Raw genomic sequence first — 22,147 nt, 5'->3', positions numbered from 1 at the left:
TAAGGCTGTATACACACATTGCTGTGGTTTTGCCGCAGTTTTACCATTAAGATCAGTCTCACCAATGTATGTGAATGTTTCTGGAGGTTTTCAAAATCTGTGGTGGCAGACTATATCCTGGACTTCCTATGAGCCGACCCGTTAGTGAGAACTACAATCAGCCTCCCAGAGCCTAAAATGTCTGATAACAGGGAACAATAGATTGTATTCTGCTGAAGAGAGGAAATACAGATAAAATAGACTTTATAGAAAAACATACCAGCTCTCAGGCCATCTCCACCAAGATTAGATGTCAATGGCAGTGTCAGTTTTAATGGCAAGCCCAAGAACAGCCAGATATCAGCCAGCCTTGAAAACCATAATACATATTAAAATTTTACCCAACATGTTAAAATTATACTAATAGTTGACAAAAGCTTATGTCTAATATCCGTAACGGCCTCAGTGCCCCAACATTTTATGTCGATCATTATCGATGTTCACAGTGCCCCATGTAGAGGGCTCATTTTTTAGAATAGCTAACAAAAAAGGCTACAGATAAAAGCTAAAAATTCTACAACTACCAAATATAAAAACATAAATTGTAATTCAGTCACAGCATTGGTCCTTCAAAAATTACTATACAATTGACTTGGCAATAGTACATGTAGTGTTCATATTATACCGGCATACACTGCTCAAATAACAGAACTACATAGTGACCATATAATACCACCATACAATACCCAGATAATACCACCATAGAGTGCCCAAGTGATAGTTCTATATAGCGCTCAAATAACAGTGCTATATAATGACCATATAAGACCCCAATACAGTACCCAGATAATACTGCCATAGGTGCCCAAGTGACAGTGCTATATAGTGCTCAAATAACAGACATATACTGGTCGGGTCCTGTTGTTTTCTGTCAGTTGATGCCACAATAGTTGATGCCAGTTGGGCCCCTTGATGTCTTACTTTCAATTTTTCACGAGCGAGGCGATCATCATAGAGCTTCATGACTCTCTAGCAATAAGCCAGTTTCTTTCGTATATCACAATTCACCAGTATTTGGCAAAGGTACTCATTAAGGCCTCATGCACACTTCCGTTGGCTGTCGTACGGCCGCTAATGACAGATGTGTGAAACACGGACCGCACATGGATGGCTTCTGAGTGCAGACCGTTGTTTCAACAGACCAAATGAATGAAAGGGCCAAGACTGTTCCTGTTTTTGTCGTAACGGCCACACAGTTCCGTTAAAACAACGTAAGTGTGGCCCCATAGAAATGAATGCGTCAGTATGCTATCCGTAAAGAAAAAAAATAGCACACTGAAGAAAATAACTGAAGTGGTCATGAGGCCTAACACATTCCCTCACATAAAATGTAATATACAGTTGGAGAAACCTACTTTTTTTGGTAGTGGCAGACCCACTTGCCTATAGGGCTCTTGGCAGTTGCAGATTCTGCATATATGGCATGTCCGGCCCCTTACAGACTTTTATTTGGCCCCTGCTGTAAATCATCTTCAGATGAATCATGATGGCCCATAGTTGGCACAGGCCCTTTTACCCTCCCTTTAAGCCAGCCCTAAGCATTAAAGAGGGTCTGCCACCTCTCCTCACATGTCTATTTTAGTAAATATTTATATTCCCCCTTAAATGATAATTTTGGAACAAATTTTTTTAGAACTCTGTGTTGGGCCAGTCCTCTGTTATTCCTCCTAGAAAGGTATGAATAAATTGACAACTGGGTGTTATCATTCCCCTTGTCAAAGGGGCGTGTCCCTACACAGTCTTAGGCCTCATTTACACGAGCGTGTGCGTTTTGCGCGCGCAAAAAACGCAGCGTTTTGCATGTGCAAAAGGCACTTGACAGCTCCGTGTGTCATCCGTGTATGATGCGCGGCTGCGTGATTTTCGCGCAGCCGCCATCATAGAGATGAGGCTAGTCGACGTCAGTCACTGTCCATGGTGCTGAAAGAGTTAACTGATCGGCAGTAACTCTTTCAGCACCCTCGACAGTGCATTCCGATCACCATATCGAGTAACCTGTTTAAAAAAAAAAGAGGTTCGTACTTACCGAGAACTTCCCGGCCGTTGCCTTGGTGACGCGTCCTTGGTGACGTGCCTCTTTTGACATCTGGCCCCACCTCCCTGGATGACGCAGCAGTCCATGTGACCGCTGCAGCCTGTGCTTGGCTTGTGATTGGCTGCAGCTGTCACTTGGACTGAATTGTCATCCCGGGAGGTCAGACTGGAGGAAGAAGCCGGGAGTTATCGGTAAGTCAGAACTTTTTTTTTTTTTACACGTTCACGTATATTGGAATCGGAAGTCACTGTCCAGGGTGCTGAACCAGTTTAACTCTTTCAGCACCCTGCACAGTGACTGTCTCCTGCCGGGTTCGGTCAAAACGAGTTCGGCCGAACCCGGTAAAGTTCGGTTCGCTCATGTCTAAGACACTCCGTTCGGATGTTTGTAAACAGAAAAGCACGTGGTGCTTTTCTGTTTACATTCAGTTTGACAGCTCTTGCGCGAATCACGCAGTTCGCACGGAAGTGCTTCCGTGCGACCTTCGTGGTTTTCACGCACCCATTGACTTCAATGGGTGCGTGATGCGCGAAAAACGCGCGATTATAGAACATGTCGTGAGTTTTACGCAACGCACTCGCGCTGCGCAAAATTCACGCATCGTCTGCACTGCCCCATAGACTAATATAGGTGCGTACAACACGCGTGAAAAGCACGCGCGTCGCACGCGCGTATATTACGCTCGTGTAAATGAGGCCTTACTATGCCAGCTCTCATTGGACAGTGTTAGTCTGTGAAGGGATACCCCAAAACTAGTAAAAGCCAGGTGTTAATGTATTCATAAATTTCTAGGAGGAATAACAGAGGAACGGCACAGAACTTTAAGAATAGATGCTCCAGAAATGTTATTGCATGGGGAATAGAGTTATATACTAAAACAAACATGTCAAGAGAGCTGACAGGTCCTCTCTGATACATACTAGATAATTGTCAGCCAGATGCATGGGAAATATTTGATGACAAATGTATAATAATATATAATGTATAATAATGTATGATATATGGTGTATAATAATGTATGATAAATCTATAATAATATAGGATGTATAATAATGTATAATAAATGTATAATATGATGATATATGATGTATAATAAATGTATAATAATATAGGATGTATAATAATGTCTCCTCTTCCGTCAGTTCTTTGTGGTGTTACTGATCATCTTCCTCCTTGAAATTATCAGCATGGTGCTTTTCTTCACATATAATGACAATGTAAGTGCTCAACTTTTATTTTATAATCATTTCTGGGTACGATTAATATTTAGTTAGACTCACACTAAAATAAAATGAAATTTTATGACGCTTGAAAATCCATATGTGAAAGATCTCATTCATCCATCAAATTTACAAGATGTGACGCTGCAGATAATTTGGTGAAAACGGCTTCTATAAAGTTCTGCCAATATCTTTCACATATCAGTGTATCCGGAGGTTCTCAGGACTGGAAATTAGTTTCTATAATCATTCAGAAACACACGGGTGGATTTTGGTTTGATTACAATAAATTCCTTTAATCCGGCATTAAAAGAGCTCTATAGATGGTAGATTTTTAAATGTTCTGGAGTATCAGACATCATAGAATAGTAAATTGAATTATTTTTTTTTGTGAAGTTCAAGATTATTTTACAGTTCTGTGCTGGAAGAAACATTTCCGGATTAGCAAATGCCAGATTAATAGAAAATTACTGGACATTGTTGGCAATCAGATATGTTGTATTATGTATTATGTATTATGTACTGTGACTATTTATTTTCCTGGCCATAGATTAGATCTTTTCCTCTAGAAGGCAGGAGGTACATTCTTTCCTAGCAAAATAAATAGAAGAAAGGGCTGACATGGACAAAAGAAAGTTTAAAAAAGACCGTCACAGAAGAAGAACTTAATTTATTAAAAGGGTTGTGCGCTTCGGCCATTCCCTTTTTGTTAGAAAGGTCACTGATGATAAGATAATCACAGGTGATCGGTTGTAATCTGTGAGGGAAACCAGAAGCAAGTGTTCAAATCCTCTGCAGCACCACTACAGGAAAAATGAAGCATTACACAGTTCCTAATTAAATCAATGGGCAGTCCATAACACATGGATGTCTTGGGTCCACCAGAGCTAGAGACACTCTTTTAAGACTTATAGATCAGGTTCTGAAATTAGGGATTCACCTCAGTATTTACTAAAGTATGTTCTTACATGAGTCAGGAGCTCCTGCATCTACCTCAGGCCTGGTCCTAAGAAAAAAAATCTTGGAATCGCTTGGCATTGATTGTGAACAACGATAGTCCTGCTGTAGCTTGTTCCTTGAAAATTGTAATGTCTCATACCATAGGCTACTGCAGTGCAAACCATCAAAGTCTTCTTGTTTTCTTGTACAGTTCCACAGATATGCCCAAGAGGACCTTAAGAAAGGATTGTCGCTCTATCAGACGGAGGGTAATCTCGGACTGACAAATGCGTGGGACATTGTACAGACTGAGGTATGCCTGATCCATACCTCTCCCATTGAGTTCCATATATAAATCGTATGCAGTAAGGTCCAAAGCTCCCCCTAGTGGTGGCTGCAGGTAGAGAGAATTTTATCATTTAACTCTATGCAGAGGATTTTGTGCTCTGTATAAACAAATACAGCACTAATCCCTATTTTTTTGCTTGGAGAAATAGTCTAGGCCGCTCTTTGTGCTGTACTATCTCTTTAAAAAAAAAAAAATGATGGTAAAGAATCTTGTGTCGTCTGCCACTGCAAATCTTTAATAAATCTGAAGGCAAATATGAAATATGGATGCCTTGAAAAACCAATTCTCTGAAGTTCCCAGTACACCAGTAAATCTATATATAATAAAAATAATCAGTCTGAGCATTGCTGTACGCGGTGACAAACGCAAACTCATACACTTTACTTGATCCATTACTCACGGAGTGCTCTTGTCGTATCATTTGTGGTTTACAAATCCCACAATCCCGCTAATCCCCACTCAACTGGACTATGATGTATTGGAGCTTGTGGTGTCATCTGTAATCACAGGACGAGAACGTGAAATGTATGATATTGAAATAAATTGAAGACGTGAACAAGGCTGATATTCTTTCTAAATGCTTTATCTCTTGACATAGTTTGCGGTATAGACGAGCTACAGAGATATGCTTCAGTGCTGTCCTGCAGACCGTTTTGCATGTCTGCCATTTTTAAGACAGAATTACTGGAAGTGAGACTGCAGAGCTGTAGTTTACCTACTAGACCATAAAAAATCAAAACATGACCCCCACTAACACTTTGCCCTATACCCCATTCCCCCATGCAAGCTTTCATCCAGTACCTTATACATACACCTGCTGTGACCTCCATTTTTCTCCTACACCAAGGATGGGTTTTGCCACTAACGCACTACATATCTGCAAGTGGGTACATACCCTGAGGAGAGGCAGTCCATAGCAAAAATGTAAATAGGTCCCTTTTCATGCCACCATACCCGCCTCTCATCTTTGCTTTTCTCTTCACCTGTCACAATTCCCAACCTTGAACGCATAATGAGTTGGGTGGTCCTCAGGATGTTTCTTCTCTCCCATGCAGTGCCCATGAAGTAAGGGGCAAACCTGAAGTGGGGACCCCTCCTAATGGCACCCACTATATTGTGGCAAAATAAAAATGCCATATAGCATTTTAACAACACCAGCAAACAGTGCCTAAATAATACCACCATACAGTGCACAAATAACAATTCTATTAAAGGCCCATACAATACCAATATACAGTGCCTAAATAATACCACCATACCAGGCACAAATAACAATACTATTTAGAGCCCATATAATACCAACATACAGTGCCTAAATTATACCACCATACCAGACAAAAATAACAATGATATTTAGAGCCTATACAATACCAACATACAGTGCCTAAATAATACCCCCATACTGTATATATAACACTACAACAGTATGCTGCTATATAGCTACCCCTTATGTAACATTATTTTATATATTCCATTAAAGGGTTGATTGAAAAACCATTAAGGACATGCCCAGTAAAAAGCGTCTGCTGAATGGCACCTTTTCAGAATTTTGGAAATAATCCAGTTACTTGGACAACTTTATCATTATTGTTTCTGTTTATTTTGCAGTTCCGATGCTGCGGAGTGAAAAACTACACTGATTGGCTGGAAATGCGGAATAGTTCACTTGTGCCCCACTCTTGCTGTATGGAACACAGCAATTCCTGCCAAAGCAGCCCCAGCACGTGGTGGAGAGATGTAAGTGGTTTAAACTTCTAGTAGTTACTTGAGGATGGATCTCCCTTTAAAAGTTTTCAACTTGAGGACCTCCAGTTTTGCTGCGGAGCCACTAGACAATCGGTAGACCCATTTACGACATCATAATCAAGTTGCAGTTAAATGGCCTTGGCTATTAAATGTGGTTCTTTGGAGGCGACTGCTGCATAGCGGTCACCCAACTTCCGCCTTAAAGGGGTTGTGAAAAAAAGGATTTTATTCCATAAGCAGCGCCACCATGTATGAGCTGTTTTTGGTATTGCAGTCCAGCAAATTCACGAAGGATGAACTGCAATACCAGATCCAGCCTATTAACAGTAGTGGCGCTGTTTCTGGATAAAATAAAGTTGATCCATTTTTCCAATCTCATATATATATAGTTCTAATATGTTAAATCATTTTGTTCATCATGTCATGTTTGCTTCCTGTCATTACATATTTAGTATCTCCGTTCCAGGACTGGCCTCCTCTCTTGGGCCCTGTCTCTAAGCCATTATACTAACAGCATTTGACCTAGTTTCCAAGTAACAGGTCTGCAGGGCCTCCCTGACGTACGTTACCTGCCTTATCACAGTCTTTTCTTCACCGCTTATCTCATATCTGTTACTTCTCAGCCTAAATACTGGAAAAATCCTTTGGACCACAGAATTAAATTTACCTTCATCTCCTATCTGGAGGGGATTGTCATGCTGTTCTTATTGAGCATCCTACAAGCCTGCTACATCTTCTGAAACACTTCGGGCCTTGTTCACACTGTGCAGATTTGCTTCAGATTTAAGCCAAAACCTGGAACAAAACCTAAACAGAAGAAAAATATAAATCAAGGCCTTCTAGGTCTGCTCTCCTGGATCAACTTCTGATTTTGGCTTAAAAAATGCAATCAAAATCTGCACTGTGTGAGTAAGGCCTTACACAGACTGAGAAATTTAGATTTGACCTTAAAGACTATGTCGACCATCACAACCACAATTTTTTTTTTTATTGTCCCAATACGATTACATTTAAAATGAAGTCAATTTGCAATAGGTCTTAATTAAAAATATGTTATTGTTTTGTGTTTACAGCTCCTATGCGGACTTATGCATCTCCATGATAACAGACTACAAACAAACCCTGTATAGTCTGATCCTGCAGTCATACTCCTTTCCATCTGTCCCCTACTTCTTACTAAACCTACCAAATGTATGTAAGCATAAAATAGGGCACAGATGGGAGAATATGACTGCAGAATCAGACTACACAGGGTTTGTTTGTTGTCTGTTACCTTGGAGACTTAGGCTGGGTTCACACGATCTATTTTCAGGCGTAAACGAGGCCTCGATTTACGTCTGAAAATACGGCTCCAATACGTCGGCAAACATCTGCCCATTCATTTGAATGGGTTTGCCGACGTATTGTGCAGACGACCTGTCATTTACGCGTCGTCGTTTGACAGCTGTCAAACGACGACGCGTAAATTGACTGCCTCGGCAAAGAAGTGCAGGACACTTATATACATTATATGCGGGACACTTATATACATTATATGCAGGACACTTATATACATTATATGCAGGACACTTCTTTGCAATGTAATTTGAGCCGTTCTTCATTGAACTCAATGAAGAGCAGCTCAAGATTTACGAGCGTCACAGACGCCTCTCAAACTGCGAGGAGGAGCAATTACGTCTGAAACAAGGCAGCTGTTTTCTCCTGAAAACAGTCTGTCATTTCAGCCGTAAAAGCCTCTCATCATGTGCACATACCCTTAGGGCATGCCCACACGTGGCGGTTTTCCTCCGCAACTGTCCGCATCAATGCCGCACAGAATCTGCGTTGCAGATTCTGTGGCGGATCTGCCCAAAATGTGCAGTAAATTGATGCGGACTAGCTGCTGCGGACTGCGGTAAAAGTGCTTCCCTTCTCTCTATCAGTGCAGGATAGAGAGAAGGGACAGCCCTTTCCCTAGTGAAAGTAAACGAATTTCATACTTACCGGCCGTTGTCTTGGTGACGCGTCCCTCTTTCGGCATCCAGCCCGACCTCCCTGGATGACGCGGCAGTCCATGTGACCGCTGCAGCCTGTGATTGGCTGCAGCTGTCACTTAGACTGAAACGTCATCCTGGGAAGCCGGACTGGAGACAGAAGCAGGGAGTTCTCGGTAAGTATGAACTTCTATTTTTTTTTACAGGCTGCGGACTTCATTGCGGAATTTAGAATCTCCATTGAAGTCAATGGAGAACTTCCGCAATGAGTCCGCAACCAGTCCGCCACTGGTCCGCAACATCCATTGTATGCTGCGGACACCAAATTCCGCACCGCAGCCTATGCTCCGCAGCGGAATTTTCAGCCTCGTCTAAACGAAGCCTACTAAAAAGAAGTGGAAGTCAATGGAGAAACGGCTCCGCTGCGGATTAACGCTGCGGAGTGTCCGCAGCGGAATTCAAGAGCAATTCCGCCACGTGTGGCTTTGCCCTTATAGGTATTCATAGGAGCTCTAGAAACAAAACGATAGGACACTTCCAATTAAAACCTATTGCAAAGTTGCTTAATTTTTCATTTTATATACACTGGAACAATTATTCTTTTATTTGGTTGTGAAGTTTTACATATTTATTAAATGGTATGTCCTACCTTATAAAGCGATGGCATATCCCTAGAATACAGGCCGCAGCGCTGCGGGGGAAGGGGGGGTTTGAGGTTCATTGATTATTTCTTAGGTTTTTGTTACTTCCTAGTGGCCCTAAACCCACAAAAAATCTTTCCTGCTAACCTGGCAGTGGACATGTTGGATACGGCAGATTGGTGCAGTTCGAGTAAGGCCATTAATCAGGGTAATTAGCCATGACTCTCTTGCTGCGGCAGATTTTGACTTTAAAAAATAAAAAAAAAGATGTTAACATTTACATTTCATCATTTATATTTTATTTTTATATTCCGAAGTAATAAAGCCTGGATAAACCTTCCTAAATAACTCAAACACTGAACATAAACACATCAAGTATCTCAATATTTAATGAGCTCCGCTGCAAGGGTTCTCTATCATCCCGAAATAGAAGCAAAAACTCTTGTTAAACCTACACGGAAATATTAGGCAATTGCTTAGGCCCTAAGCACACGACTGTAGATTTAGTCCGTAATTACGGACCGTATTTATTTCTATGGCCGACGGACACCTTCCCGTATATGTACAGGATATGTCCGTGCCGTAGAAATCTTCTGTAAAAAATTAGACATGTCCTATTTTTTTATTTTACGGACCGTGCTCCCATACTTTATAATAGGAGCACGGTCCGCAAATGCGTATGACTGTCTGCAGCTGTCCGCGGCCGGCCTTACCCGTAATCATGGACCGTGATTACGGGCACGGTTGTGTGCATGGTTGCTTACCCTGCGATTCCCCAATATGTTTGCATTTTTGGAATCGCTGATAGAACAAGTTGCACTTTCTGCGCCTGGTTTCACAGGGCAATGGCAGGGATTTCGATTTTTCCACAACTGCCCTGCTACATTATGAGATCATTCATGGCAAGGTTGGCTCCAGATGTGTAGAGCACTTTGTAAAAAAGGAAATGGGGAATAGTGCAGAAGAAGAAAACAGGCTACACGTAAAGGATGAAAATTGTACAGCTACAATATAATAAAAAATACAGTAAGAAAATAACAACAATAATCCTTCAAAGACTACCATACAGTATTCAAATAATACCAACAATACCACCCAATAATATTTTTGTAGAGTGTTCAGGTAATACAGTCCTTAAATACCAATGCTATATACTGCCTAATTAATACTGCCATATACTGTCCAGATAATACCGCCAATGACAGCAAACAGTACCACCATATAGTGCCCAAATTACAGGTAAATATAGAGCCTAAACAATACCAGAATACAGTACCTAAATAATATCATAATACATTACTCAAATAATACTGTTAGATTGCCCAAATAAGACTGCCATATACTGTCAAGATAATACTGCAAACGTCAGAAAACTGTGATTAAATAATACCACCATACATTACCCAAATAACAGGCGAATATAGAGCCTAAACAATACTACAATACACTACCCAAATAATACTATTACATTGCCCAAATAATACTGCCATATACTGTCCCGATAATACTGCCAATGACAGCAGACATTGCCTAAATAATACCACCCTACATTGCCCAAATAACAGGTGAACATAGAGTCTAAACAATACCAGCATAGAGTACCTAAATAATACCACAATACACTACCCAAATAATACTACTACATTGCCCAAATAATACTTCCACATAGTGCACACATAAAAGTAAGGCTATGTTCACACGCTTAGCAAAAAACGTCTAAAAATACAGAGCTGTTTTCAAGGGAAACCAGCTCCTGATATTCAGACATTTTTTAAGCCACTCGCGATTTTTGCAGCGTTTTTTACGGCCGTTTTTGGAGCTGTTTTCTATAGAGTCAATGAAAAACGGCTCCAAAAACGTCCCAAGACGTGACCTGCACTTCTTTTTCGTGGCCGTTTTGTTTTGAAAAATGGCCGCGTAAAAAAACGGCCCGTCGGAACAGAGCGCCGTTTTTCCCATTGAAATCAATAGGCAGATGTTTGGAGGCGTTCTGCTTCCGATTTTTCAGCCGTTTTTCGGGCGTTTACGGCCCCAAAAACGGCCGAAAATAGGCTACCCTAAGGGTATGTTCACACGCTGTGTTTTCAAGCTTATAAACGGCATCTGAACTCCTACAAATATCTGCCCATAGAATTCAATGGGAAAAACTGCGTTTTGTTCAGACGGGACGCTTTTTTATACTGCCGTTTTAAAAAACAGTGCATAAAAAAATGCCCTGTAAAAAGGAGCATGTTACTTCTTGAGCCCTTTTTTTGGAGCTGTATTTCATTGTGTCAATGGAAAAACAGCTCAAAAAACGTCTAGAAATATAGAAATAACGGCTCAAAAAACGTTTTCTGCTTCAAAAATGGCTAAAAATCAGAGGCGTTTTTTGACTCTGCGTGTGCACATATCCTAACACAGTAACACACTCCAAATAAGAGCACAAATATGTTGAATAAATTGGTGCCTATGATAAAAAGGTATTATTGTGCAGTACTATGGCTACTTGAGCATCATGAGACTTGCTGTTCTACAAGGTTCACATTTCTTAAAGGATTTGTCCAGGATTAGAAAAAAGTAACTGCTTTTATTTCCCAAAAAGCAGTGCCTCACTTGTCCATGGGCGGTATTACATATCCGATGGACATAAATGGCGCTGTTTCCTGGGTAATAAAAACCGTGAAATAGTGTGCCAAGTGCAGCTCAATATACACTTTGGCAGACATTCGAGAATGCATATGATCAATGAATAGTTCATTTGTGGACAACGTACGTACATATCTATCTATCCATCCATCCATCTATCCTTCCATCCATCCTTCCATCCATCCATCCATCCATCCATCCATCCTTCCATCCATCCATCCATCCATCCATCCTTCCATCCATCCATCCATCCATCCTTCCTTCCTTCCATCCATCCATCCTTCCATCCATCCATCCATCCATCCATCCTTCCATCCATCCATCCATCCATCCATCCTTCCATCCATCCATCCTTCCTTCCATCCATCCTTCCATCCATCCATCCATCCATCCATCCATCCATCCATCCATCCATCCATCCATCTATCTAATATATCTCATCATCCATCCATCCATCCATCCTTCCTTCCTTCCATCCATCCATCCATCCATCCATCCATCTATCTAATATATCTCATCATCCATCCATCCATCCATCCATCCAATATATCTATATGTCTATCTTCCACATATCTATCACATATTCATTCTATCTATTGGGCATTTGATTTATCTTTCCATTTCATGTCTATCTATTTACATCATATCTATGTACACCTTTGACATTTTTTATTTTTTATCAGTGTATCAGCGTGTTTGGTGCAACTTTATAATTACTTTTTATTAAAAAGGATTTTTTTTCCGTCAGCTCAGTGGGACTGACGGGTCCAGTGTCAGCGGGTGCTGCGTGTCTCTGACCCACACGATCCACTGGTTATCTACCACACGATCCTGCACATCAGAAACACGAAGGACCCGCTGAACTGACGGATTCAGGTCTCAGCGCAAGATACAGCTGCTCTATATACAGGATATAAAGCAGCTGTATCTCAAAAAGTAAAAATAATTTTTCATAAAAAGTCATTACAAAGTTGCACCAAACACTGAAACACAGTTTTTTTGTTTTTTTCTAAAAATCATTTTTAAAGGTGTACATAGCTTAGATTCAAATCGGATGCATCAAAGATGAACCGGCAAGTTAATGTACTAAGAGTTTTTGGGTAAAAACAATAAAAAAAGCAAACAGGGCCCTCTTTATGCACACAGCTTTCCCAAATTAAAAATGCAATACTCTTTTCCTACCAATTGCAGCTTACCAAGATGTTAAGACAACTTCTATGTATGAAGACCACCATTATTGTCATCTGAGAGCAGCTTTTACTGAGTGATAAACCTACCTGTAGATGGAGCCGGTGATCTCACAGCTGCAAAAATTTGGACTGGCTGACATCCAGATAGTGCGCCCTCTAGTGGTCACATTTACATGTTTGAGATTGTTAAAAAAAATCTCAAGGCTTTAGACAGAAGTCTATGTTGCGCCATGACAGCTTGCCAATCCTTGAAATTTAGGACAGACGGCCGATTAGCCCAATTGCATGTTAATTGTGCTGTGGGCAATAGTTTATAGATCTGGCCATAGGGGCATAAGAAGCGCTCATTATATTGCCACATCAGACCAGGCAATAAAATTGCGCCATCTATAGCCCGCATTATAAAAAAAACTGACGTATATATATATATATATATATATATATATATATATATATATATATATATATATAATTATTAAAGTGTATCTTTTGTCTAGAATTTTTTTGTTGAGAAGCATAGAGCCTTCTACAGCCGAATATTTGCATCAGGAATATCAGTAGGCGGCACAGCCGGCGGCCCGGTGACACGTACTGCAGCAATTAGAGCCTGAAGCCGTTCTCTATCTGCCGTGTACTTGTCTATAGATTGATTCTCCTTTTCATTCCTCAGGGAATTCCCTCATGTTCCTTCTGATAAATACACCGCTACGTGTTCAGAGAACATATTGTTTTCCTTCATCTTGATCTGACATCGTCTTCTTTCATGATGTTGTTAACATTTCTATTCAGTTATATTTGTTTTTGGGAAAATTGGGTGACAACTAATATGGCTGGAGATATAGCCTCTATGTGGGTAGTCAACCAGCTATCTAAGTATATCTACCCTATTATATAGTGGTACTCTCCTCTCTTGGCATGATTGGGCAGAAAATGGGTGATTAAACCCATGGAAAATTGAATGGAGGGGATAGCAGTTCTTCAGAGGGCATAGGTAGATGGGGTGCAGAAATAGCAGGGCCATGGTGACGGAGGGGGATCTCTGACACCAGTGTTATAAATGGTGCATGGCAGGCAGTGCATGGGGCAAACATGTCACCAACGGCTTCCATTTGGAATATGTGGGCCACATACAGTAAAATTATCATGGCACCTTGAAGCGTATGGAATAGAAGAAGGGATTTTTGTAACATGGGCCCCTATGGAAGACTGTGTAAGGGGGGATAATATTATCTTTATACACAATATTTTTAATGGGGTCCTATTAAACAGAGCAGTGAATAGTGAGTAGTGGGAGACAAAAGTATAAAAAGGGGTCCATTCTCTCCATATAGGCCTTTTTTTAGATTTTTTTTTTCCTGGGCTCTTGACAGCAGTGGCACCTGATGACGTCACTGCCACCTGATGACATCACTGCAGGTTCATAGGTACATTACCCAGACATAATAGCAGTATGAGCCCCCGAGATATCTGCATTGCAGAACCCCAGGTGAGGAAGGATTTTTTGAGGGATGCAGTTGGCAGATATATAAGTACCCCCCCCCCTCACCCCTTTTAATTTTTGACAATGCACAGTTCATTAAGGATTTCATTCTCCTCTCTTGCCCTCTATTCCAGTATTTACTATGCAATCTGTAGTAAAACTGCACTGCCAAATCAGAGCGCAGGCTGTCTGGACGATATGAAGCTATGAACAATATGGCGGCTTATAAATGCCAACTAATTAATTTTTATGTCCCGTCCCGGCTAAACGAGATGATATGGATCTAGCTGTGTATGTGCAGTATATGGTCTGCATATATTAAGCCTGGAAAGCTTCAACCACTCCTCGTTGTCTCAGTCTGGCTTAGCTCTGGCTTGGGGACATGGTTAATTTTAGAAGGTAGGGACGTTGATAACGGTCCACCCCCCCCCCCTCTGCCATTGTCTGCTGCCCACGTCTGTTCTATAATGTGTCTGACTGCCGCAGCTTATTACACCCAGTTCTTATTCTCCCACGCTTGTCTCACAACACCGCCCCCCCCGCCGCCCGTCTCACATTGATTTGGGTTTCACAGTCTTTGAAAACAGTCAGTGGCATCGCAATAGTCGTCACTGAAGTCATTGGTTAGGATTTTGGGTTTTAAAGAAGTTTTCCCATAATTAAATTCCAATTCTTCACTATGCTTGCTGTCAGTGAGTGAACAATATTGTTTAGCATTTGAGAACCCATACAGACCTAATACTTATCACAGCTGAGGGTTTGCTCCAATTGTATCCAGTTTAGGCAAACTTCTGCGAGCCAAACACAACATTACACATCGATCTGCAGTTTATTATAATGTACTGTAGGTAAAATCTGTCCGCCTGAAGTCCAGGATATTTTCCTCAAAGAATTGCCTTGACTGTAGCAAAATCTCCGCTGTGTGAAGTTTTAGATCTGTATGGGTTTTCAGCCTCTTTCTGAAAACAAGAGGGTTTCCATTGACTGACAGCAAGTAGAGATCTAAAAATTAATGAGAAATTGAAACACAAAATATATTAGGTTAAAGGGAAACGTGGCGGTAAAACTTAATGAACTAGTTGGTGGCCGGTCCTTTTTAGATACAAAAGAAATGCATTATGGGATCTTAGAATATTTATAAGGTGTTTCTTAGCATGTTAATGGAGGTAGTCTGCAGAATTTTGAATGCAGCTGGGGAAGTGACTGGAGTACAGTAGAGGCAGAGGTGTAACTTGAAGTACCTGGACCCAAGGCAAAATCTGAGACAGCCCCCCACCTACCATGCACCTGAGGGGGCTTTGGGCACTCCCAGGTGCAAGTGCTACCTCTGCTTCCCCTATAGTTACACCCCCAAGGAGAGGGCTTGGGCTAACTGAATATCAGATACTCAACTTAACTGATGTTCAAAACTGGAGCTTTGCCCTAATGTCACCAGCATTTCACCTATTGAACTCCACTCACCCCTTGCTCGCCACTGCTGTCAAAAGTTAATTGGCGTTATCCCCACTCCTAAACTCCTCCTCCGACCGTAAATAACGGTCTTCAAATATTTTGTGCCTTTTATGGTAATAATCCGTCAGTCTCATTTGTTCCTCTTCTTATGCCCGCCCACCCCCGAAAATTAGCACGCCCTGAATGCCGAAATCTCATCTGAGATAGCGCGCATGCGCCCATCATGTATGGTCCGATACCCTTCCCTGCTTCATCCGGGCCTCAAATCTAGTTACTGCGTATGCACCGCTATGGCGTCCCGTTGTGCGCACGCACCAGAACATCGATGCGCAAGCGCGGGATTTCGTGTGTGCTGGAGGGAGGCGAGGAGCTGTCCATCAAAAGTAAGGAGGCGGGGTTAACTCGGAACGGCTTGAGAACACTTTTCGAGCTAATATATGATTCTTATGCTCATTAGCATACGGTGCGGGAACACTAAAAAAGTAAACACTAAAGGTACAGAGCCGACTTAGAAGATAATTATGGGTTACATAAAAAATATTTTTACGCACTTCCACCAGGTATTGCTGGTTTAATAGGTGAAATGCTGGTGACAGGTTCCCTTTAAGTCATATTTCACTCTTTCATGTTTCAGCCTTGCTATGAGAAAGTGAAGAAATGGGTCGGGAGTAACATTTCTTCCGTTGGGATCTTTGGCATCTGTATTCTCATTGTGCAGGTGAGTGAGGTCACCTAGGACCGTCTATGACCCAACTTATGGGACAGATGTTGGAATTCAACATGGTTTCTTCCTCCCGTCTTTGCAGGTATTTGGTTTGATCTTCTCCATGTTGATGTACTGCCAAGTTCTCAAGGCGGAAAAGTACTATGAATAACGTTGTGAAGGAGACCTCAAGATGAGCCCCAAATGTGCTGGTATCACCGCCCAGATCCATCCAACTGGATGAAGGACTATCTTCATGCTTACCTGGAACTGCAAGGCCGAATTCAGCATCTACTCTCTCCACAAGGGCCAGTGTCCATTCTCCCTTACCTTCCTTCTAACCTATGAAAGAAGTTATCGCCCTCGTGCAGCTCTCGTCTCACCCCTATAACAATGAGCACATCATGCTCATTTTTGTGTGACTCCAACATGTCCATAGAGCTTACGAACTCTGAGAGAAAGAAAAAGGGCTTTTCTTCTTCTTTTTTAAAGCACCAAAGCCATTAAATGGACTCCCCCTCCCCCCCCTATATGCCGATCCGATGTGGCTTGAAAAAATGCCCAGAATTTGCACGGCATTGCCACCCAGCAACTTAGCAAGGTTATATAGAAATAGCACAGTGCTTTCAGTCTTAAATATAGAAATAGTTTCTCATGCTGCGGTGATAAACACCAGAGCCCCGTGACTAGACTCAGCTGACTGCAGAGAAGGACGCAAGTGTGTTTTATAGTTTGCAGTGGTATTTTTGCTCATTTTGTATGTACCAATATATATCTATGAGATTCTAAATTTCAGGACTAAATTTCAACTAAACAGTGGCCATAGCCGCTCTGCCATATAGTTGGCGCCATGTGTAACAGGTTCATATAGTTGGCGCCATGTGTAACGGGGTCATTGGGGGGTAAAATTGAATTCCTATATGTGAACCTTTAAGCTCTTTATTTTTCATTATTCTGTATTTATAATGTGCCAACTTAATCCACATCTCTAAATCCCGGCATGGACCCAGGCCTACATTGCCTAACCAAACGGCAAACTATCTTCTTTTCTACTATATTGGATGTGTACATAAAGCTTAAACATCTATGACTGTGGTGATGATCTCTTATCATGCAAGGAAACCCCAGAGTGTATTAAAGTGGCATTTGGATGCTGTGATTGGTTAGATTTTATTCATGGTATTATATATTACAAACCTTCCATTATAGGATTATATACTGGGTATGGCCATTGCCATGGATTGACGGATTTTACAGTTCGTTGGCGTCGGACGTCACTAGGATTGGTAAAATGGTCACAACTATAAAGTCGATGCTTTATCTAAGCTTCATATACAGCATTTAACATATCAGCGTTTATATAGGTAAACAATGTACCTTACATAGCAACCAATCAGCTATTGGTTTTAGACATTGAAATGGTTGACAAGGGGCCCCAGCTCAGGTTGACTCATCCTCTTTATCAATGAGCAGCAGTGACCTCATGAGAACACCTTCTCAGTTTCTGATGGGTTTTTTGGGGCCACCAGAGGAAATAATTTTGAGGGCCACTCTTCATCTATACAGAACATGGACATGTGCTCATCCACTTTTATAATCGTAATCTTGGTTGTTATCGTTGTAGGATACGAGTCAACCCGTAAGAAATAGGCCTTAGTTTCAGTTGATTGGGTCCAAAGTCATCGCCAAGTGGAATTGTCTTCTACAACTTTGGAGGCCATTATTGCGTTGAGTCTAGGCCCACTGATGGATTCTCTGGGTCTCTGGAGGAGAAGTCAAAATTTGCTCCTTCTCTACAGTTACTACAACATTAGCAAACAAGGGAGAGTGGGAACCAGTCCAGTAGAATGGAAGATGTAGAAGAGACAAGTACTAGGGTCTCCTGTTCAAGGAACCGGAGTGTAAAGTGATGTGATGGCTGGAAAATGTCTTCAATATCCATAGAGAGTATGACCATTGCTTCTCAAACTGATTTTAGACGTCACTCATTGGAGACATATAATATGTACCCCCCCTAAACATGGCCTAGAAACATCCCAGGTCATTACTATAGTAATGCTAGTCCCAAATGTTAGTTGAAATAGTAATTACCAGTGAACATTTCTAAAATGCATGGAACAAATTGTTCATGTGTCACATAACTACAGCAGAAGTATATTCTGCAGTCTTTTTGAGAGGTTGATGGCCTCGTGTAAGATCTCCCTCAAGCTTGTGTTTGTAGACGTGTCATATCTCAAAAACACCAGGGGACAAAGAAGAAGAACATGGAAATATGACCCAGGGGTCTACAGCCATCATTTATCTAAAGCTGACCATAGACACATAGATGACTGATACACTGGAGATAACAAAGCTTCTCTGCCGAGAGGAGACTGGTGCCCCATATGTAGTAAAATGTATTGGACATAAATGTTTCTCATAGGATTGTTTTAATTCACCAAAAACTTTGTCGGCAATTGTCTACATATATCACAGTTCAAACATTGGGACCATGGTTGCATCTGTGGCCAGCCCAAAACAACACTAGTTGAAGGAAGGCTGGATTTACATGTGCCAATCCTCCACTTCTTTCACACATATAGAGGTCCATTAGTCCCATACAGAGGTGTTTTGCTTAGATGAAAACCCATTTTAGCTACTATTCCTGAATTAGAGAATTTTTGGACTGGGTTAGAGGAGTTTTTGTCTAGGTCAGATAATGGTCAAATCTATTAGAAGCGATAATTATGTCATCACATCCAGTATTAACATGACATCATATAACCACCTTGTTCCAATGAGTTTAGTGCTGTATCGGGGTGAACAGGGCCTATTTTTTTTTTAAATTATAACCTTGTTCTTATTCAATATGTAGCAGAATATCACATTTATTTAATATGTCTGAACATTTTCCTTGCTGGTTGGATGTTGTATGGTAACTTAAAGAGAACCTTTCACCTCCCCATACATGTGCAGCTGAGTGCAGCATGTAATGGGGAGAGTTGCACAAACCCTGGGGCACTTTAAAAAAAAATTCTACCTGCCTCCGTTATTTAGATATCGGTGCCATTATATTTGGCGCCCGATATTTAAATAACCACCTGAACAGTCAACGGGGCGTGTACTGTCAAGGGGGCGTGTTACTATGGCTGTGACACTGTCCAATCAGATATGGACAGTGCCACAGCATGAGAGAGTGTGCGATTGCAATCTTTTCACCCGAACAGGCAAGGGGGCGTGTCACTGCTATGGATAGAGCTGAGGAGAGGAGAGCGCGCATGCGCACTCTCATCTCTTCAGCTCTTGTGAGAGATCAGTCTTGTACTTTGTCTGCCGAACTGGCAAAGGGGGCGTGTAACTGCTACGGACTGTCCATAGCAGAGACATGCCCCCTTGCCAGTACACTCCCTGTTGACTGTTCAGGGGGTTATTTAAATATCGGGCGCCAAATATAACGGCACCTATATCTAAATAACGGAGGCAGGTAGAAAAAAAATGTAAAGTGCCCCAGGGTTTGTGCAGCCCTGCCCATTACATGCTGCACTCAGCTGCACAAGTATGGGGAGGTGAAAGGTTCTCTTTAAGGCCAAGGACACACATGCAGTTTCAATGCAGTTTTTGGCTCAAGTTTGTTAAACCAAAGCCAGAAATGGATCCAAAATTAAGGAAAGGTATAAAGAAAAGACTCCTTTCCTTGTGTCCACTCCTGTGTTCGGCTCAAAAAATTTAACCAAAAACTGCATCAAAACTGTGTGTGTGATTCTGGCCCAAGACCTGCAGGGAGGAATGTGGTGACAGTTTTTTGCCTCTGATTCTTTATCTAGACGGTGCCTTTGTGCCATCTGATGTACCCTGTGTATATATATCATGTGCCACCTCGGTCAATTTTTTTTTCTTATTACTCGGGAGTGTAAATATTAGCGGTAACTCAGCATAAAGTATGTCAACTATCCAGATCCGTGTCATCTGCCAATAAAACATGTATTGTACTTATTCCATGTCTGTAGATTCCTGACCTGCTTTGTGTGGTAGCCTAGAGAAGACACTTATACCGGCTCTCACTAGGACCGCACTCAGCTCACAGCGATTTGTGGTTTCCAAGACTAATTCTATTTTACTACGTGCAATTTATATTATATGTCAATGTATTTTCCCGTGTCCTCCACATTGCACCTATACAAGGGAAGAGTCAAGTCACAATGTGAAAAGAATGAACCCTTCTGAGCTGCGATAGTAAATCCTCATTCTATTAAACTCGTCTTTATCTATAGCAATGTACAGCAGCGACAGATATAGATAAACCTCTATCTATCTATCTATCTATCTATCTATCTATCTATCTATCTCATATCTATCTATCTATCTATCTATCTATCTATCCAGGGCCGCCATCAGGAATTTCAGGGCCCCCTACAGCTACATTTTCTGGGCCCCCCTACCGTGGCACCGCCTGTTAACGGTACTCCGTCCAGTACTATATCATGGTACCCAGGGCCGCCATCAGGGGGGGTATTATGGGTACTGATGTGAGAGGCCCGGCCAAACCTAATTGAAAGGGGGGCCCGGCAAACTGCCGCGACTTGCCTTTGGTAGAAAAAAAAACAGGCCCCTGCAATGGGGCCCGTTTTTTTCACCAAAAGAATGTCATGAGCTGCGGGCCCCCCTTTCAATTAGGTTTGGCCGGGCCTCTCACATCAGTACCCCTAATACCCCCCTGATGGCGGCCCTGGGTAGCATGGGGGCCGTCAAACACCGCCGCCTGTGCGACCGATCACGCGCACCCGCAAACTCCCGCGCATGCGCACCGGCGACCGCCTGGAACCGCGCACCGAATTTTGAGGCAGATTTTGACCTGCCCACACTATCTTGCCGCGTTTTTTGCCCACGGCGATTGAGGACAGCAGACAGAAAACGCAGCGAAAAATGCATTTTCTGCCTCCCATTGATTTCGATGGGAGGTCAGAGGCAGAACCGCGGCAAGAAAGGACGTGCTGCTTTTTCTTTTTTCCGCAACTGGCTCCCATTGATTTCAGATTAAATCAATGGGAGGCGGTTTTGGAAGTTTTTTGGTGCTGATTCTGACGCAGTGTCCGAGTCAATATCAAGGCCCAAAAACTCTGTGAACTGGGCCTTATTGTTAGGGCTTATTCAGACGAACGTGTAATACGTCCGTGAAACGTGTGTGATTTTCACGCGCGTTGCACGGACCTATGTTACTCTATGGGGCCGTGCAGACTGTCAGTGATTTTCACGCAGCGTGTGTCCGTGTGTACGCTGCGTAAAACTCACGACATGTCCGATATTTGTGCATTGTTCGCGCATCACGCACCCATTGAAGTCAATGGGTGCGTGAAAATCACGCCCAGCACTTCCGCAGCCGTATAAACTATGAATGAAAACAGAAAAGCACCACGTGCTACAAACATACAAACAGAGTGTCATAATGATGGCGGCTGCGCGAAAATCACGCAACCGCGCATCATACGCTGCTGACACACGGAGCTGTTATGGACCTTTTGCAAGCGCAAAACGCCACGTTTTTGCGCGCGCAAAAAGCACACGCTTGTGTAAATCCGGCCTTAGGGTAGGAACACACTAGGCATGAACGCTGCGGATTTTATGCAACACATTTTATTGTGTAAAATCCGCAGCGTATCACAGTCGCAGCAGAGTGGGTGAGGTTTGAACAAATCTCATCCACACGCTGCAAAAATAATGGACCTGCAGTGTGACTGCAGTCGCATGTCAATTTATTCTGTGGAATCGCTGCTCC

General features: G+C 42.1%; 1 protein-coding gene across 4 annotated transcripts in view; it reads left to right on the top strand.

Moving 5' to 3' along the window:
• LOC142662177 (tetraspanin-4-like) overlaps positions 1 to 17,554 on the top strand; it is a 126,113-nt gene extending 108,559 nt beyond the window's left edge. For all 4 annotated transcript variants that reach the window (XM_075840207.1, XM_075840208.1, XM_075840209.1 and 1 more), the window contains 5 exons: positions 3,217 to 3,291; positions 4,445 to 4,546; positions 6,191 to 6,319; positions 16,327 to 16,410; positions 16,499 to 17,554. In XM_075840207.1, the coding sequence (XP_075696322.1) occupies positions 3,217 to 3,291; positions 4,445 to 4,546; positions 6,191 to 6,319; positions 16,327 to 16,410; positions 16,499 to 16,567 (459 nt within the window). In that variant the 3' untranslated portion in view covers positions 16,568 to 17,554. The remainder of the gene's footprint in view (positions 1 to 3,216; positions 3,292 to 4,444; positions 4,547 to 6,190; positions 6,320 to 16,326; positions 16,411 to 16,498) is intronic.
• The last annotated feature ends 4,593 nt before the right edge of the window (positions 17,555 to 22,147 follow it).

The sequence above is a fragment of the Rhinoderma darwinii genome, chromosome 10, assembly GCF_050947455.1.
Source record: "Rhinoderma darwinii isolate aRhiDar2 chromosome 10, aRhiDar2.hap1, whole genome shotgun sequence".
Taxonomy (NCBI): Eukaryota; Metazoa; Chordata; class Amphibia; order Anura; family Rhinodermatidae; genus Rhinoderma; species Rhinoderma darwinii.
Note: the sequence above shows the minus strand (reverse complement) of the source record. Positions and strands in the feature narration are given on the sequence as shown.